The following is a 26,972-nucleotide window of genomic DNA, read 5'->3' on the forward strand; positions in this document are numbered from 1 at the left end:
GGAAATTGAAAGCACAATATTAACTTTTCGTTGCTACTATTTTTATAAAAGAAAATGTAAATGTACAATATGAAAGTTATTAATTTAACCAGACAATAGCGACATACTATGCTGTTGTCAGAAAAAACTTGGCACAAAGAGTTGTGACAACTAGATATTGAAAGAAAACAAGGGAAAATGAAAACAGTTACATAATTACATGCAAATAAAAATATCTTTTAAATGTTATTGTTTGTACGGGACAATTAAGTGTACAGGCAATTTAACATGCTTACTGCTTTTTTAGCCATGGCAGTTTAGTTCAGAATAAATTATTGTTTCTGAAATGTTCATAGGTTGTGTACTGTTGTTTTATTAATTTAAATTACTTAAGAATTATTAGATTCCCTTAATAGTTAGAAGAATATAAGCAACATGAAAATTTGTGTTTAGTTGGTTTTATATGATTAGTGAAAGTGACAGTTACCCGGATATTAAGATTAATGTTTTTCTTTAAGGTAATAGCTTTGTACTAACTGAACTACCAATCATTATTCATGAAGTGTTATTGTATCAATCAAATGTGATATAAAAACTTATTTAAGAAAATATGATAAATCATAGTCACCACTAGCATTTTGTATAATATGAATGTATGATTCAGACCAGTTTGGGTTGTTAATTTTTTTGTTTGCCAGACATCACTTTTGTAAATATGTAGCTTCAAATAAATCCAGTTTAATTTGCAGCATGTAAATTATATTTTTACTTAACTTTTAATTTGCTGTACTGGGTTTTTTTTTAATAGCTCTGTTAAATGTACCATTCCACGTTCTTTCAAAGCAGCTTTTTTGTCTTATTTGGATTGTGCTTTTGCTCTTGTATAATAAGTTAAACACTGCTAATATATTAGAGTATGTATGTAACATTGTTATGAGTGATACTTAATATGAAATTGTCACTAAAATGTTGTTCTGAAAGTGGTTTAAGCTGTTTAATTTAACTGTAGATAATTATTGACTTAATTTAGCTGAATTTTGTTTTACAAGTTGAAGTTTTTTTTACATTTATGATGTGCTGTGCATAGAAAATATTTTGTTTATCCATTTAAAGAAAAATATTTTACTGTTGTAACTGAAAGTTTTATTATGTTAGTATCTGTTCTGTGTTTTCACAGAGGTGGCCAGATGACCAATTTACTCTATTGCTCATTCCTTCCTTCAGTATTCACTTCATTCGATTTTGTTTGAAGGTGTCCATTTTAATATCAATATCTTTCTGATTTTAGTCTTTATTTTATGCATTCCACATCAAAAATCGTATTTAATTATGACATTTTGAATCGTCCAGTTTGCAAAGTAGGTAAGTGTGATTTCATACTCACTCATGTCCTTAATCACAATATTACTTTCAGAGACATTTCTTACTATATCATCCAGCTTGATGTTTTAAAAGAAAAGGGAGAACTCCATACCCAGATTAATAGTTCCATGCTAAATAGTTGCTGATACTGTTTTGTGCAGTTTTGTTTCCTGTTTCCTCTCCAAGTTACATGGCATAATGGAGTGACACGTGTAGGTTTATGCAGAAGTTAATAGTGTTGAAAATATACAAGAAAATGAGAGACCTTGTAGTAGAGAAGGGGTTGACTATTTTTCTTTAATTCTTAGTTTGTAGGAAGAAAAATTGTATAAAAACTTTCTTGTAATATCAGAAAGCAAGTTTAATTTTGATTACAATTCCAGGTTTTTACTTAGTGTGTTATTATTTGATTATGGTTTTTTTTTAACATTATCAGAAGCTTAGAATGGACAGTTGTTAGTACTTATTTAGTCTATTTATATAACATAATGGCATACCATTATGATATTGCATTAATTTTAACTTGTCAACTTTCTTTCTAAAATGTTTCTTATACTTGTGATAAATAATTCTATAAGAAATATTAGAATTTGTGCCTTACATCCTTTAGCTTTAGAATATATAAATTAATTATAGGAAAGGTATGGATCAAAATTGTTAGCCTGTTATATTGTTTTCTTGGGGTGATGTATAAACTCCTGTACAAATATATATTTTTTTTGTAGTCGCAGTTTATTTTTATATTTTACTTTACTAAAAAAAAATGAGTGTATTTTTTAATTTTAAATAAACATTTGCTTTTATCATATAAAAAAAATTAAAATAGAAGAAGTTTATGTTTAGTGGATTTGTGTACACATAACATCTGTATTAAGGATTATGTGTTGCACAATGGAAAATCATGTATTAATTATATCTTGTAAGCAATAATGTATAATGACAATTTTATTACTCTTTAACCTTGGTTTTTATGTTTTTTTCATTTTTCTCACTGCTATGTTGACAATTTTTTTCCTCTTGTTTTATTGAAAACATTGGAATTCACTCAGCTACCTTGTGCATCTATAAAATAATAGTATCATGAATTTGGCCATAATTTTTTCCATATCAGTTTAATTATTTAATTTTATAGTATAATTGTGAAAATAAAAGTAAGTTTTATTACTTAAGTTAATATTACCTTATTATTTCTGCATCATTTTATAAAATAAAAATGTTTAGGACACAAAGTGATCAGATAATGTTAATAATAATTTAGTAATATTCTAATTTCCTTAAATAGATGAATTTGTATATGACTGATGACGTCTTATATTTTTATTAAAGAAGCACATCGTTATGCATGCCCCTGTCTACTAACACATTTACGTCACTGCTTTTACTCTATTTGTACTTGATTAGCATGCTTTATTGCAATATTATTTTTCATTTAGCAAGAAAGATATTAACATGCTACTTAATTAGCCTTATATACAATTTGTACCAGGTCTCCATTAAAGATATAAAGAAAAATCATCATCATTATTATTATTACTGTTACAAATATTTTTATTAAAGTTAAAAAAATATATATATTATAAAGCCTGACTCATTGGTGTTAACTATTATAAAGTAAAAACATTCAAAATGATTTTCTCAAACCAATAGGATTTTCTCAAAATATGTACAGCTTATGATTTATACTTATACTAATCAGTATATTTTGCATTGAATATCAAACAGATTCTTAAATGTTTATTAAATTTGTTCTGTGAAAGCTATAATCCTCTGTAGCTGAAATCCAATGGGCATAAAACTATGGATTATATTTTGCAATATTTTCTCACTGTTATTTGTTGAACATTTATCCAATGATATGTTATTATTTGACTTCAGTTTATGCCAGAAGCATTTTTGTGCATGCTTGGTTTCATTTATGCAGTATGTGATCGTTTTCCCCCATTTATTGTGTTGTATGAGACAGATCAAATTCTGTTTATACATGCTAAGCAAAGCAACTAATGACTCCTTATTTAAAAATATTTATTTATTGGCTAAAAAAATTGCACGAAATACAGTCTTTCACTACTGTTGATTGTGGAAAAACTGCTTCTATTCACTTAATAGAAGCTCTGTGCTTGCCTGGTAGAAGGGAGTATATTGACTTGATGCTTAATATTTATCAGACCGTGTCTATGTCTTAATATATTGAGATATGAGGTAATATTCATTACTACTGGTGCAGCAGAAAAGTAGAGGCTGATTTTTTTTTTCAAAAAAATTTATTTTATATAAACCTCAGTGTTATCACCTTCAAAGTAGTCCCCTTGGACAGCTATACATTGACGGAGGTGTTGTTTCCATTCTTCATTACAGTGCTGGAAGGCTTCAACTGTAATTGCCTTCTGCTCTTGTGGATATTTCCAACAGTATCAAAATTATGTCTTTTTAAGTGGGTTTTGATCCTGGGGAACAAAAACACACGAACTAAGTTCAGGCAAATAGGGGAGTGAGAAACCACTGGAATCTCTTTTTTCATCAGAAACTGCCTTATGACAGGGGGTGTTGTAATAGTGGAGCATCCAAAATGTCCGGTCTGATGTGGAGCACCTTTTTTCTGAGTCTTTCAAGGACTTTTTATAAAAAAATGGTTAAAAGTTTGCCCTTGGGCCACAAATTCTGTGTGAACAATTCCCCTACTGACAAAAAAACAAATCAATATGGACTGATTTTTGATTTGCTCATTCAAGGTTTCTTTGGTCAAGATTTTTTTTTTTTTTATCATACTTGAAAATCCATGATTCATCACCAGTGATCACATGACTGAAGAAACTTGAGTCATATCAGACTCTGTCGAAAAGGTCAAGGCACACATTCTTTTGATTTCTTTTTGTTCAGTGGAGAGGGTTTTTGGTACCAATTTGGCACACACTTTTCTTTTGCCTCAATGTTAGTAACACAAAATTTGATGGCATACCATTGCTCCAAATTTCACTGTTCCATTTTTTCAAATGTACTACAAAAACACAACTTCTCGTATCATGCTCTCTAGGGTCGTAAAGTTGCTACACGAGGTTGAAACTTTCACAGAGTGCCTCATGTAAGAGTTATATGACAAGGGAACCTCAGCATTGCCAGTCTCATTACTTTTCTGCCACACCTCGTATTTATAAATTTATTGTAATACTTATTTTTCAATACTTTCCTGAAACTTGTTAAATTTAATTTCTTCTTCAAATAGACTAAACATAAATGTTTTATACACTGTACTGTTGTATTTTTCTCATACTTAGTGTAATATAATTTTTCATCTTTCAATTATGTGACTTATTCATTAAAAATTATTAGCTGTCAGCATTAAATAAAAAATTAAGTTCTTGTAATTTTTTCCTGTTATATATATTTTTTATTTGATAGCAGCAAATAATGAGGTTTGAACACTTTGTAAAAATTTGTTTGACTAATTAGAGGAACAGTTAGCTAATTTATGGGACTCTGTTCAGATTAAACTGTATATTTTATTATTAAAATTGTCTGTCATTTTGATTTTAAAAGCAATACTAAGAAAATTTGATTATTAAAAAAAGGATTTTTAAAATTCAGACTTGTTTGTCCAAGCCTGTAACAATAGGGTATTGTATTGGTGCATATTTTTTGATTATCATATGTGCACAGTTAGATATGCTAACTAGATTCTCTATCTTTTTTCCTCACTGTGTAAGATTTAGTTTTGACAATTGTACAACCAGTCCCTGTGCTGGTCAGTGAAGGTATCGCTTAGCTAAAAGGCTTACGAGTTTTGATGTGCAAAATGATACACTCAGCTCGGTAAGAAAGACTACAGGAAACCTTTATTCATAATATTTCCTCACACACCTGACAAAGAGATGATTATGGTCTTAAGAACAGGTTAATATGTTAAGTCTGTTTAAGCTATGGTGACAGAAACAAATTTTTGTTTTTTTTTTACATTGATAATCTTTATGCATCACTAATAACATTTTAATGTAATTCATAAATAGCATTACATGTGTACTACTAAAAAAGGACTTTCTTTTTATTTGTGTATTGTTTTATATTTATTTGTGTAATGTATTAACTTTTTTTTTTTTTTAGGTTTGTTAAAATTGCATAACTTTTCTGTATTTGGTTCAGACAATGGAACTGGAAACGTCGACTTTAATCAGTGCAATAGTGATCCTCTTTCAGAAAACAAAACTTTCATTTGTCCATCGTGTCAAAAAGTATATAAAGCTAAATCAAGCCTTAATCTGCATATGCGATTAGAATGTGGGAAGGAACCAAAATTTTCATGTCCATTTTGTCCAAAGAAGAGTCATCAAAAAGGAAATTTAAAAGTACATATACTTTCTAGGCATAAAGAACAAATTAATAAATCAGCAGATCTTTTTGCTAACTTTTTATAAAGCATAAACAGCATTAATCATAAAGTATAGATTGAATGTAGATGATCAGTTTCTATTATAAAGTTTGATTTATTGATTTTCCTGATAGTCCATTTGAAAGTTAAAAAAGTGGGATGCTACATCTTGTAATTTTAATTAGTCCTTCCATATTAGGGTCATTGTATAACAAGCACTGAACAGAGCAGAAACATTAGTGAACAAACTAACACTGTGAATTTGATTGTACAGCACATAGTACAATAAAATTCCAAGCCTTGTTGCTAGGTCATTATAAAATGTTTGGACAGGGTGTTCTAATGCATTATGGTGATGTTATTATTCCTAAAACCTTTTTATCTAGGTCAAACACAATGACTCCCTACTATACTATACCTAACTATACTCATGGAAACAAATCAAAGTTATTATTTCTATATATGTACCATGCAAGAAAGGTAATGAGTTTTTTGCTCCTTATCACTTTTTACTAATTTTCGTGAATTAGTATTATGATTTATTTTAATCTCAAGTGATACTGGGTACAAAAAAAAATATTAAATGATTTGGTAAGCTTCACTTTCATCACTCCAAAATAAAGAAAAGACTTTGAAACACAGTGTATATTGTCAAATAAAAATTTTTTTACATGCTGATTAAAAAAAAAATATATGCTCTACGTTTTTTTCTGTGTTAGGTTTCATAACAGTATTGTTGATTTTATGTTAAATAATTATGAGAATTTTATATATACATATATAATAATTATTAATCTAGCTAGTTATAAAAATATTAGCTAAAGTAAATTTAAATTTACTCCCTTTTTAGTTATTTAAAGTTTTTATAGAAAAATCAGTAGTAAAAAGGACTGCTTGTTATAATTTATGATCTGCAAGTTCTGATCTATTAGTTAATATTGTTTTAAATATTGCTCTATCTTAAACAACATTCAAGGAAGAGTTTTTTTTTAATAGCTATATTATTTGCATCCTGTGAGTAATGCAAAATATTTTACTAAAGATAAATGAAAAATACTTATATGTATACAATTAAAAAAAATCACAAATAGTATTTGTAAAGCGATTTCCAGGCTAGAGGATTTAACCTCGGAAACCACTTAGTTTTCCTCTCTTTTGTAATTAAAATTATTTATTCTTCCAATAAATGCATTGATATAATTTAATGTAGGTTGACTTCAGTCTTGTGTTTTTTCACAGCGGGACTGTTTTTATTAATTTTATTATCCTACTGTTTACGTGTGAGCATCTATTGATATTTTGTTTCTATTGAAATTTGATTGATATCCTGTTTTAAAATTTTGTTTAAAACTCCATTATTTTATTTAACAACAATATGAAAATTTTGAGTTTGAGTTAATACATGAAAAAATTACAGTAAAATAACACTCGATAATTTTTTAAATTGTTAATATCATTTCATTCATAATAATATTTTGTTTACAGATTAGTGTTAATAATTAATTCTATTTTACTTTTATAACACATTTTTCTTTTTTTCATAGCCACATTCAACTTGTCTAAAATTTATAAATACCTACATCGCATTGGTTTATTTAAATCTGTAACATTGTGTATTGATTATCTGTATTGAGTGCATACACTGCTCCATAACCAGCTTACTGATTGAGTAAGACTGAAGTATTTAAAAGTAATCTCTGACAGCTTCCTATTACAAGCTGTATTGTAATACCATACATACACACTGTTTTAAATATGGCTAATTTACTGAGATTACTGAATGGCCTCATTGCAAAGTCTGAAAAATACTATTGCAAGACATTACTCTACTCTGTAACAGTTGAAAAAAGTAGAAATTAATGTAAGATTTTAAACTTTTGTAATAACAAAGTGAATTGGAAATCATCCCCTTCATTTCTCAACTGTTTTCACATTTTGTTTTCTTCAATATCTGACTAACAACAAAGTGAATGTTTTGGATCTGCTTATGTTCCAGTTATATGTTTGTGGACCTGATCACGGCTTGGTCTATTCAGTGATCCTTATAACCATTAATGTATTTGATATTGTGAAAGGTTTTAATTTAGTTAATTAGTTATTAGATCTCATGTCATTTTGATTTTTACTTATAACAAATAAATATACTACTCGTAGTTTATTAATCGAATTTATGTTTGTAAATGCTCATTAAATATCGCTCGATAAAGAAAAGGAGTTGTATATTCACGCCTTACATCGCTATGATTACTGTTATGTTGCAGAACCATAAAGTTTTCCTAATGCATTAGTTATCATAGGCTATTTATTGTTAGACATGTAATATATTGAATATTTTTTGTACTGCTATGTTTAAATAAGATGTACTAACTGCTTTAATATTTAAAATTATGACATTGTTTAATCATACCGAAGAATATGCAAAGCGTACAAAAAGTAAATTTTTTAAATTTTGTTATTTTATTTTTCTTTCCTATATTTTATGTATTTGATAATTGAAAAATGTAAATTTTAATTTAATTTCTAATTTGTTATTAATATTTTTCTTTTGGTTTTTTCTATTATAAAAATAATATTTTTTTACCAAGCTTGAAAAGAATTTCTTACTTAGTTTTTTTGACAAGACAAAAAGTATTAGACCATAGTTTTAATTTATTTGTATTTATAATTTGTCTTTAGTTAGACTAATGTTTATATTGAGATTTTTTTGTAAGTTGATTACTGTATTATATATTTAAATATTTAATCATTATAGTAATTGCAGTTTAATTAATTTTTTTTTTTTGTTTAATCAAATTGTATGAAATATAAAGTATTTTTATTATGATTATTTTGTTCAGATTATGTTTTTAAAGAATTAATTTGTGTGTTTAAAGTATGTATAATTTTATATTTACACAAATTCATTGTGTTAATGCTTTTATTCTAATTAAAAATGAATATAACTAATTTTCATCTTTTAAAGTAAAAATATTTGTTATTTCTATTAAAGAATGTAGTGGTGTTATTTGTTCTGTTTACTTAATTTCTTTCATTGTTGTGGTGTCGGTTTATTATTTTAATCGTGCAATCAGAAATTTATTTTTGTGGTTAATTTGTGAACTCAAAAAAATCTGTATTCTTTACTCTTGTGAAATATGATAAAATTTGCCATGACATAAACTTGATTTAAATTCTTTTTGTGGAGTAATTTGTTTTTTTTTTCAGTTATATTTGTCATAATTTAAATGTTTAAATTCACCATCATCACCATCAGCATTTGTTTTTTTTTATCATTTAGAGATACAATTTTTTTAATAGACCTACTAATTTATATTTTGAGGACCGATGATTGTATGTTTTAGTAGTTAGAGATTTCTGAATTCGAAGAAAAGAATTAGCAATTTGCTAATGTTAGTAGATTAAAATAGTTTTTTAATGATTTTCAAATTATATATACGTTTTACATATATTCGGTGTGGTCATTAAACTTTTTTTTTTTTTTTATTAAAATTTTGGAAACATTCCATAGTTACCTTCTTTTTCTCATTGCTGTGTTCTTGCTTTAATTGTATTATTCTTTTAAAACAGTTTCCTGTTGTTTTTTTTTCTTATAATTAGTTGAAAAATTATTTTTGTTTTCTGTAACAGCTTATAATTTTTTGTGATGAAATGTTGGTTTAGTATTTTGTAATTTTAAGATACATTTCTGGTTAGACATATTTTTAAATTATTTCATACTTAGATATGGAGTTGTTGAATTGGTGAGCATTATATTATTCTCAGAAGGTATATTAAAAATTAATATTCCTTATATTTATTAAGTTATAAATTTGTAATTAAATATTGCTATCCATAATGAAAAAAATTAGTACTCGCCTAATCACATTCAACTTTTCTTTTCAATAAAAACTGTTATTATTTAATTGATATCTCTAATAAAAAATTGATATCTGCTATATAAATAAAAATTTGCTCAGCTGAATTTTAAAACTAGTCATGTGGGTTGGACTTTGTTTTGGTAAATTCATATATAATTTAATAATTATTATATAGGATTAATTTTTTTTAACAGGAACTATTTCTACCAAAATAATCTGATATAATTCAACAGTACTTCTTTTAATATAAAAATAATAATATAAACAAATAGCTAATTACAACATATGTTTTTAGCAGAGGATCCACCAAGGAGATATCCATTGATCTCTACAGCATAGAATGGTAACATATCTACCTTTCTTCCAGTTTTGAGTTTGATTCATCATCACTCTTGATAGTTCTCATATGTTACAAATTTTATTTCTTATCCTTTAAAAATATATAGACAGATTTGATGGAATGGAATAAATGAACAAAATGTTTGTATAGTATAGTTGTCAAGAAATGTTAGTCCTTAATAAGGATGTAGTTGTTACTAATCCATTGGATATAAAATATATGAACTATTTTGTAAAAATTTAAGTGAATTAAGATAGAAAGTAGAAGAGAAATAATTCCATCCTTTCATATCAGTATAAATATAGCAGAATATTTCAATAAATAACATATACCTACAACTGGATAAAGTTTTTAGCTTGTTATGTACATGAAGATAATCAATTACATCAAGATAAAATACATCATAATATATCACAATAACAAGATGACACATTAAGATAATAACATTTATCCTATTTTTTAATTTTATAAGATTTTTATTGAACTTTGTAATATTTAAATTTATTATATAATACGGAGTTTAATTTCTGGAGAATTTTACTGTCAGGATTTTGTTAAAAATAAAAAAAGTTTTGTTATTTTCATTTTTACTAAATTAATGATAAAATTTTAATTTATTCAAATGGAAGAAAAACTAATGTCTGTTAATATCATATTGCTTTTGAACATTATAACAAATTTTATTTTGTTAGTTTTTATTAGAAAATGTTACATAAATTTGCTTCTAATCAGGCTTCTTTATCGAATTTTAATTTTCTTAATTCACTTCCGTTTCACTCTGCAAAATGTAGCAGTTTTATGTAGTATGAATGATAATTCAGTTTTTTGTGTTAGTAAACAAACCATTGCTTTTTAACTCTATTAATTAAAATAATTATTAAGTATACATTTTGAATAATTATGTACACATAAATTTCTTGTTCTTTTCAAGCTGTGATTTATCTAAAAAAATCCTTAAAAGGAGTTGATATTTTCTTTCCTAGCATCGCATTAAACTGATATTTATTACTTTAAAATAATACAAAAAAAAATTGTTTAATAATTAGATAATACATCAAAGTTAGTACTTAAGGGATTTACTTGTTATTGTCAACAGGATAAATCTGTAATGAGTTATCAATGCTAATATTTTTCAGCATGGTATTTTGCATGTTTTTCATTAATAAATCTTTTTAGGAAAAATAAACCTTGTTATTTTAGAGGAAACTAAGGTGATTGATTTTAAACCCTTGATTTTTTTTCTTTACAGTTTTTATCTTCTCTTTCAGTCTGAATAATGATTAGAATTCAGTTATTTATCTTGATACTAAAACTGGTAATTTAGAATTTCAGACACTCATAATTTGCTTCATTAATGGATCTGTCTTTGTGATCCGACAGTGGCTCTTTAATTTTGAATTAGCAGGTTTGTCAGTTCATGTCTTATTTTATATTTTTAAAGAAAATGTTGGCTTTTTGTTCTTGTATCTGATGCACTTATATAAATAGGTGTTCTTTCCTCCTTTTTTTTAAATGAATTTTAAAAGCATTTTGAAATAAATAAAATAATAACATTGTTTTGTTTATTTGCTGTAAATTCTCTATTCTGTTGTTTTATTAAGTTTTTTTAACAAAGTACTCTTAGTGTATAAGTAAGTAGTTTTGTAAATTAATTTTTATAAAATACCAGCATCCCCATTGCGGCATCGCTATATGGGGTTACATATGATTAATTGTGTGTCGATCAATATTTTGTTGTTGTGGACAAATACGAGCCAAACTAGACCATGAACACAATTTTTCAAATTATCTCGACTCCAGCACCACATAGTTGGACCAAACTAATTCAGAAACCTTTGCGGGTGTGCGCACAACTCACAAACTTCTTAATTATGCAACCGTATGCAAGTTTGTTAAACTTTTTTTTTTTTTTTTTTCATTTTTGACCACTTAAGAAAAAGTGTCAAAGCTTGATATTTTTAACTGCAAGATTTTCAGGTTTTTTCTTTTTTCTTAGGTACTTTTTTGCGCTTGCAAGATCTTCCAGACAAATTTAAAAAAATATAAAATTTTGTATTATGTATCTTGTCTGCACAGGTAATCTTCTATATATATATATATATATATATATATATATATGTATAAATATAAAGAAGAAAGTCTATAAATATCTCTATAAAGGCGCCACCTAGAAGGTATAGTTTTTGCAAAAATTTTTCTTTTCACGTAAATACAATTTTTCTAAATATCTCAACCCCAGCACCACGTAGCTGGTCCATTTTTTGCAAAAAATATTTTTTTTCATGTAACTAATATATATATTTTGATTATGAGCCAAATTGGACCATAAATGCAATTTTTCCAAATATCTCAACCCCCGGTGCCATCTAGTGAGTCCATTTTTTGCAAAGGTATTTCTTTCCATGTAAGTAACACATATTCTGAATATGAGCCAAATTGGACCATAATACAATTTTTCAAAATATCTGTGCATTTGTTTGGTTTTGTTAAATGTGTTCAGATTCTCATTCTTATTTTCCAGTTTTTGAATTTTTATGAAGGTATATACTCTACTTTTCCCCTTATTCATTCCAACTGATAAATAATTTGTTTTACTTTAGTACCATTCTACTGTACATTATTTCTTGCACATCTTTTTAATAATTATTTTTCCTATCAACTGTTCTACCCTGTATATTATAGAGGTGTAACCAGACAGTTGTAACCATAATGTAGGTGGTATTTTCTTTGGTCAGGGACACTTACTCTTAGCTTGATAAATCCTGGTTTTGTTTATATCAAATCGGTATTTACCATTCAGTATTTGAAGGTATACCCTGAATGATGAAAATTTGAATTTCCTTTGCTAGGAATCATTTGATATTATACATTGTATGTTAAATAAATTTATTTCTTTAGAATTATACATTGTTATTTAATATTGTTTGTGATCAATGATTGTTACTTTGGAGTTGATGCTTCTTCATGTTTATAGGAAACTGTAGGAAATATGTTTTTTGAAAAATGTTTGTTTTATTGTGCGAGATATTTTTTAAATTATGTTTTTGTTATATTACTTTATTTTTCTCATAGAATTTGTTACGTTTAATCGTGAAACTGCTGCTGTCTTAATAATTGTTTTTTATTTTATTTTTAAGTTTTACATTTTGAAGTTATATTTTATCATAATTTATTTCTTGTTTTTAGATTCTCGTATACATCTGAATCCATATCTTCAGCAAATGAAACTGTTGCCAAATTTTTCAGTTAAGGTGGATAATCAGATACAAAGTTTTCCATGCCAGAGATGCGGTAAAGTTTACAACCGTAAAGGAAATCTTGGCCGACATATACGTTATGAATGCGGTAAAGGTCCACAATTTCCTTGTCATCTTTGTGAGAAGAAATTTTTTAGAAGAGAAAAACTTGCTCTTCATATTAAAAATCATGAATTATTCCAACAAAATGCTATTCAATTAGTAAGAGGGCAAGGTCGTGTTAGCATATGATACGATTTCATTTTACTGAAAGATCATCTAAATGTTAATTTATTTAAAGTTTTTAAAACTGTCTGTTTGCTCATATTTTCAATTGTTTGGATATCTTATTTTTAAATATTTAAGCATGTTAATAATTATGTGGAAGGAATTTTTAAATATTTATTTGTATATTATCTCAAGTCTGATGCCCAGTTACTGTCACTTTCTTTTCTTTTTGTGAGATGAGAAATGAATCTTTAGCCTGAGAAAAACATCAGGACTCACTAGCGTTTAAACTAGATCCTTTGTTCAGTGTTCTTGCTTTTGATTATATCTGTTGTAGTAATTGTAAAATTCTGTTATTTTTTAATATTTACAAGAAACATTCAAAAGGTTTCTAAAATAACATCTATAAGTAATAAAGTGCACAGTTTACCAATATTTACTCACCGCTATCCAGTCCGTAAGTCAAGAATTTCTGAAATTGCCTTTTCATTATAATGCAATGTTAGTCATTTTCTTGACATCATTTAACATTCAAAACTTCTTAAGGCAGTTTTGAGGATAGAAAAGGTAGGTCAGTGCAGCCTTTAGAAACTGATGAATTGTGCACAAATATTTTTCCAGCCAAGAACTTCAAAATCATCATCATTTAACCTTGATTCATCAAAATGCTTTGAACACTTTCTGAGACTTCAAAAAAGTCATGCGAACATGTCAGAATCTTATAGTAAGTAGCAATAATCCTCATTCCTGTTGGAATGACATCAAAGTATATTTTTTTATAAGACTGATTCATTTTATAATAAAGTTACCACCTGATCAGAATGTTTACTTAAATCCTTTATATTGTACTTGTTGCTTTTTGTGATAATAGATCCAGTCATCTCAGTTCATTTTTTTTATTGGTGTTATTTATTATTTTTTTTATAAATACTTATTTAATAACTGTTTATATATCTTTATTATACATTTTGTGTTATGTTGCTGATGATTATTTTAACAGAAATTAATTGTAAGGTATTTTTATTTCATAACTTCTTTTCATTTTAAACATACAAATTGAATAATGCAGCATCCAATTTATGTTTTTTGCATTGTAGATTTTTATTATAAAATTTTATATTTCAGTATAAAATATTCACGAGATTATAGCCATTGATTTTTTTATTTCTGCGTTTTAATACTCTGAAATGAATGTACTAGTCAGTTCTGAAGTGGTTATTGTATATTGTAATTTACAATAGTTATATATGGATACTACAGATAAAACATAATGTGTTATTTATTATTTCATTAAAACTCTAGTGTATTAATATAGTTTTTAATAATTGTTTAATTCAGAACTTTTCTAGTCATATTTTGTCGTATTCATGCAAATGAATACTTCAATTTTTATATAACATTGCCAATATACTTCCATCATCGTCATGCATTACAGATTCATTAATATCCATTCTTATTATTATTCAGTTAATAACGTTGATTATATTTTATTTTTATTAGTTATTATAAAAATAAATATTATTTAGAATAACTATTAAAAATTTAAATAAGTTAATGAGTACGCATTTGCTCTGGTTTTAAATAAATACATATATATTATTCAGTATATAAACTGTAAACTGGAATACTTTTCTTGTAATAAAACCAAAAGTACATTATAGTTTTAGAATTTAACAGTAACAATTCATTTAGTGCTTCCAAACTAAGACTGATAACATTGTAAAATATTGAAGTTGTTTTTATTTTATCCTTACATTATATGATTTGTACTACTGAATATTAATATTGAAATTAGTAAAATGTGTGATATACAATTAGTAGAATTTTTTTTTAATATAATGCATTTATTCTTCAATTTATAACATCAGTGTATCATTGAAGATTCAACTGTTTTCATTTTTTTTTATAATGCTTGAATATAATTCTATTCTTACGTTGTTTTAATTCTAACATACTGACTTATATTTTTAGGGGTACTTATTATCTGCCTTTATATAGATTTTAATTTAAATAAAGATTTATTTATATGTATAATGTTATGTACGTAATTAACATACAGTCATACCTTATTTAACGAAGAGGATATGTTCCACAAAATTACATCTTTAAACAAAACTTCAGTATAAGAGGTAAAAATATTATGGTCAGGTTAGGGATAAGTTTTCTTGTTAATAAAATGCATATTTATGTATATAATCTCTAAGGAAAAAACTTTAATTAAATAATTTTTTAATATGCTAAAATATTATTTATTGTAAAATGATAAGTTATTACAATTGTACAGTCGCAACTTTTTAAAATATGAATCTAAAGTTGATGGTTTAATCCTTTTTTCTTTCATTTAATAATTGCTTGTACGGACTTATATTATTATATTTAATGCTGATCTTCTTACAACATTTCTTCCTAAATCTCAGTCATTATTAAAAAAAAATTAAAAGATATTATCTACATCATTCAAATGCCTTTTCAAATCTTTTGTTAATATTTTTTCAGGATTGTCATCTTATCAGACAAATTTCTTTTAACTTTGTTATTCACAAGATTTTTAAAATTTTCAGCTGTTGAGTGACATTAATAGTTAATTTGTGTTTCTAAATATGAGTAAAGTTTTAATATGTTTTGTTTATTAAGTTTATATTTTCCACCAATAATAATGTGATAGTAAAAAGTTCAGTATTTTGTAATATTAACAAATATTTTTTATTTTTATTGTTAGTGACATTTCATACCTATCATTAATTCCCCTGATATCACCATTAATAATTACTAGCTTGGACTGTAGTATACACAGTCCTAGAACAGGAGGTTTTTTCTTTGTGGATTTTTACAATTATTTTGGTGTGTATAATTTTCATTTCAGGGAGATTAAACTATACTTCACATGGAAAAAAGGAAAATATACATTTTATTCAGTGCACATTTTATGTGTTATTTTTATTACAAAAAGATTTATGTAATATAAATCTATTATTACTATAAACTAAAAATTAATAAATCAGTTTAATGATTTAGGATTGTGTATTAGTATCATCTAAACATCTTTGTTAAATATAACATTTAAAACTTTCTTTTTTTATAAAATGCCCTTACATAAATATTAACTAATATAAAACCCACTGGATTGGTCTAGTGGTAAACTCGTCATAATGATTTTAAAGTCAACGTTCTCAGGTTCAAATCCTAATAAAGGGTGTTGCTTTTATTCGGGTTTGAATACTAGATTGTGATACCAGTCTTGTTTAGCGGCTGGGTTTTTCAATTAACCACATGTCTCAGGAGTGGTTGGCCTCAGTCTGTTCAAGACTACACATTTACCGTTACATTTACATAGGTATTGATGAGTTTAATGACTTTAATTGTTGATGCGACTGTTAATAAAAGTATTTTTTTAAAAAATGTAAAAAATTAATATTGTAGGAAAGTGAAATCTTTTTCAAATTCTATAACCTGTAACAGAATAACCAAAATCTTCTTCCTTTTTTTATTACATGTTAGGAACTTAAGTTGAACAAAATGAATTGGTAAAATCTCCTAAAGAGCTGAATCACAAGAATGTGCCTGCTGGTAGATTTTAATTTATTTACTACAGTTTTCTCAGTTAGGCTTAGTTCCCAAAGATCTTATTTCTATAATGCTCTATCATCAATGGCCTATTTCTATAATGGACAAAAGGCTCACTAGTTCAAATAGTTTAAAATTATTTTAATGTTGCTTAAAATACATAATTGCAGTCGTGCAGTATTTTCAGTAGGAAGAATTTGTTTACATTCAGTGAAAATAGTATGTTAATGGTGATTTTTTTTTTTTAAATCTCCAACAAACATTGTATAATTGAAATAAGCATAACAGTTGAGTGTAATTATTCATGAGTAACATTTAAAAAAATTGTTTATCTAGAATATATCTACTAATACTGCTCTCATAATTACTGGTAATCTTCTTTCCGATATGAATCTTATTTTTATGATAATATTGAGAATAAAATTGATTGGTTTTTATCCCATTTTCACTGATATATTTACTATGAAATATCAAAAATTTTATATTATAAAATATTCTACATTTAGAATATTTTACTTTACAGAATGTCGCACAAATTTAAAAGTTTTGTCATTTTTATTAGTCATCAGTTTTATAATGTATACCATTAAAAAGTTGTAATCCAGTTTTAAGATAAGGAGTTTGAAATTAGAAGCAGTATTATAATCTGTTCTTGTCGCTTCAACTGCGCTATCCTAATTCCCTTTTAAATGACATCTTGTCCATTTTTATTTATTTTATTGTTTGTTCAATCTCATCTATTTAGTTCCTCGCTACTGTACATGGATATGAAAGAGTCCACTTTATTTTATGACTGATTCTTTTTATTACTGATGCTTAGATATCTGTTGATTTTTAATTTATGAATTTTTTGTATCACCATAGTTGTTTGGCATTAAACTACTATTCTTGTACATTTGTTACTGACCATAGTTTGTTGATCTCACTAGTTAATTTATTTGCCAAGAGTTATTATTAATGTTATGTCACTTTTAATTGCATTTTCTTTTTCAATAAATAATTTTGCTGTTAATTAGGTTTTCCTTTGGTATATGTTGATTAGTTTTTCTTAACATTCCTAATTAAAATTAATTAATAAAAAATTAATTTTTCTTCCGTTATAATTGTTTTTTGTTTAAATTTAATTTGTGTGTGTGTATTTTTAATCATTTATGTATTGTAATTTTTAGTTATTTATGAAATTCCTTTTTTTAATATCAAATGGTAAGATTTATTATAATTTAAGTAATTTAAGACTGATTTTATGACTGGTCATTTATTGAATTTATTTATTTATTTACGTTTTGTATTATTATCTTTTTATTTGTTTATTTATTATTTATTTTTGTTTAAGCATTGTATTTGATTTGTAAAATAAATGTTATTCTTTTATTATTATTGACTTTTTATTTTTCCTTTTTTTTTTTTTTTTTTATTATAATTTCACTTACATACTGTATGTAATTTGACTATATTGATGAGACATATGGTTATTACTCTAGTATTTCATTAGCCATTGTACAAATAAGAACAGTAATAAAATTTATTTACAATTAAATCATTTTATTAAGCTGAAAGTTTAATTTTTTAATTTTAAAGTTTGGTTTAATTGTTAAATCGTGTAGTATTATTATATAAATTAAAAATACCAGCTTTTAGGCTTCCTCAAGGTATTTTTGACAGAAATTTGCCCACTGCTAAGAATATAATTTTTTAACTTATTTCATCTTTTAAATCTTTCTAATTAGGCTGAGAACACATTTAATCCATAAGTTATATATTGGTATAGAAATATTTTTTTCTAATCCAAAAGAACTTGTTCTGCAAATTCTGTGAGGTGATATTTATACCCAGCCTATTCACTCGTACTCTGCATGTATATTTTAATCTAGATGACACAACATTTACTTGTAATATTCTACTCTTATAATTGTTAAGAGATCTATCAAATTCTGATAATATGTAGTCTTTGAAAACATATTTATTTTACTCTAAACAGATTGTTGTCTTGTGTATTTTTATTACCTATTAATTGCCCTTCATTTCCCCCCTTGTTCTAATTTGTTATTGACTTTTAGGTTCCTGCCTAACTTATAATCTGTTCAATAACTTTCCTTGTCTCTTGTTTTCACTTTGAAGTCTTTTACTAATCTTTTTTAAGGAATTATTATTTACAATATTTGGCAAACATTTTGAAAGCCTAGTCCTGTAACATTTCTCTGATCAAGTGCAGTTCCTTTCCTGTTCTTTCTTTATGACATTCTGGTTCTGCAATACTGTTGTATATTTTGTCTCTTTTTTTATGCTCAGATTGATAATGTATTTTACATATCTTTCTATCTCTCTTTTCAGCATTGTCTGCTGAAAGGATTGGTTGCAAAATTGTAAGCTCAGGAATTAGTAAAAAGCTTTTATTTTGTACAATGCGTCTTGTAAACTGTTTTTCTCTGTATATCAACCATTTCTTCTAAAATTCAAGTAAAGGTCTTCATTTTAATTTATGTTGCCTACTTTTAACGTTTTAAAATTATTAACTATATTGAGAAATGTCATTGGTCTATGTTTTCTTATCATATTCTTATGAAAATTTTCAGTTATAACTGTCTATGGATTGTTCAAAGAGTTTTTCTGATCCGTACAGGAATCTTATTCGATAAGATGCCGTTTTAATTCCTCCATATGAGAAGGGCTGAAATGAAGAGAAGGCATCACAGTACTTAAAGACATAATAATGTATGTGTGATGAACTTTAGGTTTCCGTTATTCAAACTATTTCAACTGTCAATAAGTCATTGTGAAAATTATTAAAAGAGCTGCTGCTACATTTCAGCAATCATTTCTTTAGTCTTTTCACATTAGCTTTCTTATGAAACATTTCTTTGTTTCTAGAGGAATGTGGGATTTTTATTCAATTAAAGAATTGTTTGGCTTTTCATTCATATGAACTGAAATAAATTCATCTCAGTCTAATAGATATACATACATTCATCAGATTTTCACTTGATAACCAGTAGCCAAATAATTAAATGGTTAATTCTGGTTGATTGTTTTTGTTTTTTGAAAAATAATTTTTGTTAAATTATTCTTTCATTTTTAATACATGAGCCAGTGGTGACCAAAAATTATAAAATGAACTACCTGTAATAAATGGAATGTTAACTAATTCCTTATGTATTACCCGTTGTAGTTTCTATTTATGAGATTATGTACTGTTTGTAAATCCTGTTATTATAAATTGTAAGTTATAAAAAATATTTTCTTGATTCTTGAAGTATTTCAATTTTAATTTACTGTTCTCTTTATTTTTAATAATAATTACCATAATATTTACATACTGTTTATAAATTACATATCATCTGAAGAAATATGTTATGGAAAACATTGTTTCTCTTAAATTCGTATTACAAAAGATTAGTCTTTATTAATAAATTATTTTCACAGTTTGCATCATCCCTAAGAGTTAAAGCATGTATTAAATTTAGAAACTAGTTATCCTTTCCTAAATAATTTTAGCATTAGAAGCAATATTTCATGTCTTTGTACTTGAAGAATCAAATTGATTTTGGGAAGACATACAGTTTGGACACCTAATATTTCTGTTATTAAAACATACATTCCCATTAGGGATTATTATATGAATCTTTATAAATTTAACTTCTTCATGCTCGTATATAACCAATAGTCAATGAAATGTTCAATTTAACAACACTAGGTGTTTTTTCCCTAATTTATGTGCTAAAATGATCATTACTTCATAAATAAATTTTTGTTAGAAAACTTCTTATTAATAAGTAAATTCCAGTGAATGGTCTTCTAACAGAGAAACATTAGATGTTTATATGCTTCTCATATTAATAGATGTTTATATGCACTTCATATTAATGTAATGTTGTGTTTAAGGTTTAATTGCTAAAAAGAAACTTTATCATTTCTGTATAAAAGAGTTGACATTAAGTTGATTATTTTTATTGTAATATTGAGATTAGAAAATAATAGACCAGATCTTCTGAGCATATTCATAAGTCACTTTTTATTTGATGAGTTCAAAAATATTGTTACTGGACAGATCTCTAACAAAATTCATTGTTGCTTTCTTTGATGACTCTTCAGGTGTGTTTTAACATAAAAAGGTTTGTTGGAACTATCTAAGAAGTACACTAACCACAGTTTGCAAGAGTAACTAAAGTCGCTAAAAACTCTGTATATGTACAAACATTTCATTTTATTTATCAAATAAAAAATTTAATTTATCAAATTAAATTGTTATATTTAATTATTAATTTATTTAAATATTTTTATATTTATCAATGTTAAATTTATCAAATATAAAAATAGATAATTATGTGGCTTTTAGTCAATTTGTCACACTTAAGTGTAAGACTTATACGTCTTGTAATTTAACAGAAAATTTATATTATTGATAGTGGGTTAGTATGATGTTATATCTATTCTGTAATTAATTCATCAAGAATATTATTATCTACATTGATGTATTTGGTAATATGAATCAGATTAATTTTCTTTAATAATTTACCATATATTTTCTTTCATTTATTTTATTGCTAAAAAGTTATAGGTGTTATCATATAAACTTGGTAGTATGACTACAATTTTTTAACTTGCATCTTCCAGTTTTTATTAAGTTTGTTAAACAATCATGAAATTATTTTCTTGTAACATGGTGTAATAAATTTTTTCATTTTTATGTTGTTTTTCGTGGATGAAAGAATTTAAAAAAGTTAATTCAGTCCATTTGAAGTATAATAGCCGATTTTATATGAATGAACAAGATTCAATCATGCATTTAATGTACTTATATTTTAATGATTATAGATTTCATTAGTGTCATTTAATGTCAATAAATTAAGAAAATAACCCTTTGAATTGAAATTAACATGTTTACATTATTACAACATAAATAATTGTTGAAAACAGTTAGGAACATTGAATTATTCTTGGAGAAAGAGATATTTGTATCTGTTACATTTTTTAAGTATTTTGGTAACAAAATATTTCTCGATTTTAATTTTAACATTTATTTCTTTAGGCTTCTACTTAAGTTTTTTTCAATAGTTTTAACTTTTTTGTAGTTGTTTATAAATCATGTTTACGTTGTCATACTGTTCACTGTTCACTGTTGTTAAATTCTAGGTCTATTTAAAAGAAATAAAGTTAAGCTTTGTACTACTACAAACAGTAATAAAAACAAGGAGAGATATTTTTCCCCATCTTTCACTGAGTGAGATCTGTTATTGCGCTTTAATGTCACCAAAATACAGTTGACAGTGATTCCTTCAATCTATTCATTATAAGAGAGTGGTTGATCAGTTTTTTAGTATATCAGAGAAACTGACTGGTAGTGTTTATGCCTCATGTTTTACGTGCATTAGAATCTTAACAAAGACTGAAGGAAGTAATATAAAATAAATGATTACAAAGTGATACATCTGTTATGAAAAAATCTGATGTGGACACAACATTACTTCCTTGTACGCCTATTAAATTACATATAGACTTTTTTTTAATGAAAAGTATATAAAATTTTATTTCATTAATAACTTGTTATATTTTTTCATATAATTTTTTTTATTGTTATTATTGAATTATTATTGTAATTTTTTTTATAATCATAGGTTAATAATTATTAATACCTCAATATATTTAAATTAAAAAAAAACAGCTTAAAAAATAAGAAAGAAATGAAGTCTGATTTGAATTAATATACCTTCCCCTTTAAGATCCAAATATTTAATTAATTAAAGTTTCATTTGGCTATAACTCTGGAACCAATGAAAATAAGTACCACTTATGACATATCGTTGAAGAGCTCTCAATGAGGGCTTACTACTGCAGTTAAGAAAAAGTTCAAAATCCAGATTTTTTGGGGGTTTGGGGACACTTTTGGTCCAGTCGATTGCAATCAAAAGTGGAGGTGCACAACTAGATGTTACAACAGTCCTAAATCCAAAATTTCAACATCCTATGGCTAATCATTACTGAGATATGTATGTACAGATGTCATACTGAAACTAGTCAAAATGGATATTTCCATTGAAATCTGAAAACTGAAATTTTTCGCTATCACAATACTTTCTTTACTTCGTACAAGGAAGTAAAAAGACATTACTTCTGCTATCTCTACTCAGCTGAAGAGAATAACAATTTTTTCTTAGTTAACATTAACAGATTTATGTCAACATTAAAACAGAAAATGTATTTTAAATTCTAACTTAATTTTTAACTGCACATTCCTAGGTGAAAATAATTCCACTAGAACACTTAAGTGTTGATCATTGTTTTTAATAATTCACTGCATTTATTTAAAGAATCTTTCATTCATTCTAATATTTTATACCTCTTCATTTATCTACTGTTATGCATTATTTAGTGTATAGTATTCTGAAGAAAATATTAGCTTTAATGGTTTTTATTGTAAGTCTAATGCAAGGGGAAAGCTAGAACTGATTAGCCATTATATCTGTGTAATTACTATTTACTTTATCTACATATCAAGAAATTTTGGCTTAAAGTACAATACTGCTTATAGAAAATAAATAGGATAAAGCCCAAAAAAAAATTATGAAAGAAAGAATACTTTATATATGACTGTTGTAGATTATTTGTTCTTTACTGTTGGTCTAATCCTAAAAAAATAAAAATGAGTTTTCTGGCTGATTTTTTAAATTGGTACCAGCCATATGCTTACGTGTTGTGTTGTGAAAAGTTTGTGTAGATTGATCATAATGAATAATTTAAATTATTGTTTAAAGATTTAAAGTATAGTTGAAACTAGATTTTATTTTAGTACTGTTATATTAAGTCACGATTATACATTTTATGTTATTAGTTCTAGTTAAGTATAAAAAAAAGTATTTCTTTAATTTTCTAAAGTACAAGGGAGAATATTTATCGTTAATTATGCAACAGAAATCATTTATTTGATGGTAAACTTTTTCTTTTAGTTTTTTTTTTTTTAATTTAGTGTAATTTATTGTCGTTAGATATTTGTATAAAAAATAGTACATACAAAATTAAATTAAAAATTCTTTTTCTTCCAGAAGCCAAGGGAGTTTGTATGAAAATAATAGGGTAGTTTTAAAAGCTCTAAAAAAGAGACAAATTTGTCACTTGTTGAAAAAGATGTTGCTATGAAGGAACTACATGAGTGTTATTTTCATTTAAAGTTAGTTGTGGATTAATTATTTTCTATTTCTTGGTTTAAATCTGAAAAATATTTTTTATATAATTGGTGGTTGGTTGTTTATTATTGCACATTTGGCATCTCATATTTCACATTGTATATTGTATGCACATAGAGTTTTAAATGATTTTAGCATTACATCACTTTGCATATGAAATATCAATAAGTTTATGTAATAAGTAAATATTTTTAAACATAAAAAAAAGTCATTCATTATTACAACTTTTAATAGAATAAAATAATGTTGCAGAGCGTCATTTTGGACACATGATGAAAAAAGTATGGCAGTCGACCAAAACACAAAATATTGATTACGCAGGTTCACATATATGTCCACGTTGTGGGAAAAGATATTCATTAAAAGGAAACTTAACTAGACATTTACGTTTTGAATGCGGAAAAGAACCTCAATTTCAATGTTATGTTTGTTTAAGGACTTTTACAAGGAATGACACTCTTACAGCGCATTTGAAAATGTTACATCGACTTTTATGAACCAAAGTTATAGAGTATTCGTTTTGATATTTATTTATTTATTAAATGTTAATCTTTTTTTTTTTAATATTGGTGGTTTTAATATTGGAATTTTAAAAGTAGTTTATAATGATGTTTGAAATATGTTAATAATATATATTTTGATAATAAACTGGTTTTTGTGGAGACTTGCATTTTTTATATTTATTTGTATATCTTGTTTTAGATAATTTTGATTATTTATTTATTCATAACTTGATTTTAATGATTCAATTCTTGGTATAATTTGAATAACATAGTTATTGGTATCAGTTTAAAAATAAAATGTTGTTGGTTGAAATAACTGAAATGTTTATTGTAGTTCCAAATCAGTCATTAGCATAAAAAAATATACATATATTGTCCTAAATTTGTGATAATAAAATAGTTCACCCAATTAATTGAATAAGAATAATAGAATATATATATCATTGTTATTTTCCTTACCCTGTAATAGAAAGCATAAGCATAAGTCTGTTTTTTTACTTAATTATTGTAATTATGCAAAACGTCAGGCCAATGGAACTGTAATTTTATTTTATTGATTGATTCCAAAAGAATAGTTTTTATTTTTCTTAAATGCTGGCCCGTTTTTAGGGTTTCCACTTCAAATTACCCTGAAAACTGATTTTGATGTCATTAATTACAAGTTTATTTTTTTCAAATCATTTTTTAAAAGTTTTGTATTTATTGATTTCCAGACAAGATTACTCATAAAATTTAATGTTTCTGAATATTTCAATTGAGTAACATCTTCTAAAAAAATAATCTGAAGTCATGTAAATGTTTGTGTCAATTTCATTGAGTACTGATTTTCTGAAAGTTCAAAAAGTGGTTTTTGAAAACTTTGGTTTTTAACTGTGGACATCGGACCAGATCGGTTTATTCAGTTTTCCCTTTATCATCAGGAGAGATTCTTTCATACTATGTAAATTTTAGGATTTTAAATATCAAGTATTCAGTTGTGACTGTCAATAATAATTTAAGGAAGAATTAATTGGTTTTTGTTGAGATGTGCTCAAATAACTTTTATAAAATTTCAAACAATTAATTCTACAGTTCACTACATTTTTTAGGAGTTATTACATATGGAATAATGTAGGGACTTGCCCTATGTTGGTAAAAATTAATTTAATTTATAGCCTTTACATTTGAATTATAAAAATGTTAAAAGGACATGAGTTTTGAAGCAAATTAATTTTTCAAGTTGCTTCTGCCTGGTCATCTCAAATAATATATTTACAGATAAATTAGCTTTTAATAGGTATTCATAGTGGATTTATTCTTTTATGAGAAAATGTTGAGTACAAAATGATGGTTTAAATTAAATAGGAAATTAATTGGAACATAAAATTAATGGAACTTTGTTTAAGTAAGCAATGTAAATATTTTAGTGTGGAAGTCTTATCCTCAAACTTCCATTCATGCCTTCACTGTAGCATATTTTTTTATTTCATAAAAAAATATTTTATAATCTGAAACCAAATATTATAGAAATTATACTAATGCAATGTTGTAAGTGCATTAAGGAGCTAAAAGTTCACAAATATGTAACTAATTACTTGTCTATTTTATTATAATTCATTGAAAAAGGCTGTTTGATGTTAGTATAAGTTAATATGTGATTTTTTTTTATTTAGTTAATTTTTTTAGAAGTTTTTAATCCAGCTATTTCTAAAACATCTGTAATTCATATTATAAGAAAATGTAAGTAAATAATTACTGTTTAATAATTTAATTAATATGTAAAATAATTACTATAGTTGTTACGAATAATATTTTTTATTTGGTATTATTTGTAATTTTTGATAATTTTGTGTTTTATTGGCATGTTTTGTTCATAAGAATTTTTTTTTTACTTTGTAGTTTTATAGTAATGCCTTGCTTATTCGGGGTTTAGACTACATAATTTGTTATCTCAGTAGCTAAGTTGTTAAAGCAATTTATTCTCTACTTACGTTTGGCATTCTTTTTTTCATTACAAGCTACTTGTACACAAGAAAAATGCTGACACAGTTATCACCCACAGAAGGAGGGTGTTTTTTGTCAGAAATGATTGCACTGGAATTGAATAGTAAATTTTTTTCTGGCTTAGTCTAAATTTTGTCATCTACTGTTTTAGATGATATGCCATGTACGATTATGTTCTGTCATGTGAGTTTTTTCATAATTTAAGTCAGCTTTGTTGAATAAATTTAAGAATTCATCATGATAAATAATTTTTTCTAAATAATTTAATGTAAGTTTGAGGAAATAATTTATTTCTACTTTATTGATGATATTGGTTTTAGTTTTTTTTTATATTTTCAATACAGAAAATATTTCATTCATATGGTTAATTTGTTATTAAGGG

The 26,972-nt window shown here is 25.6% G+C and overlaps 1 protein-coding gene across 2 annotated transcripts in view; it reads left to right on the forward strand.

The window, feature by feature from the left end:
- The window catches only part of LOC142327140 (uncharacterized), a 36,018-nt gene extending 11,252 nt beyond the window's left edge, over positions 1–24,766 (forward strand). Inside the window, exon 4 of one of the 2 annotated variants that reach the window (XM_075370061.1) lies at positions 24,357–24,766. In XM_075370061.1, the coding sequence (XP_075226176.1) occupies positions 24,357–24,601 (245 nt within the window). In that variant the 3' untranslated portion in view covers positions 24,602–24,766. Of the gene's footprint in view, positions 1–13,084; positions 14,195–24,356 lie in introns of those variants that run through there. The other variant, XM_075370060.1, reaches the window with a different exon arrangement.
- The last annotated feature ends 2,206 nt before the right edge of the window (positions 24,767–26,972 follow it).

The sequence above is a fragment of the Lycorma delicatula genome, chromosome 6, assembly GCF_047948215.1.
Source record: "Lycorma delicatula isolate Av1 chromosome 6, ASM4794821v1, whole genome shotgun sequence".
Classification (NCBI taxonomy): Eukaryota; Metazoa; Arthropoda; class Insecta; order Hemiptera; family Fulgoridae; genus Lycorma; species Lycorma delicatula.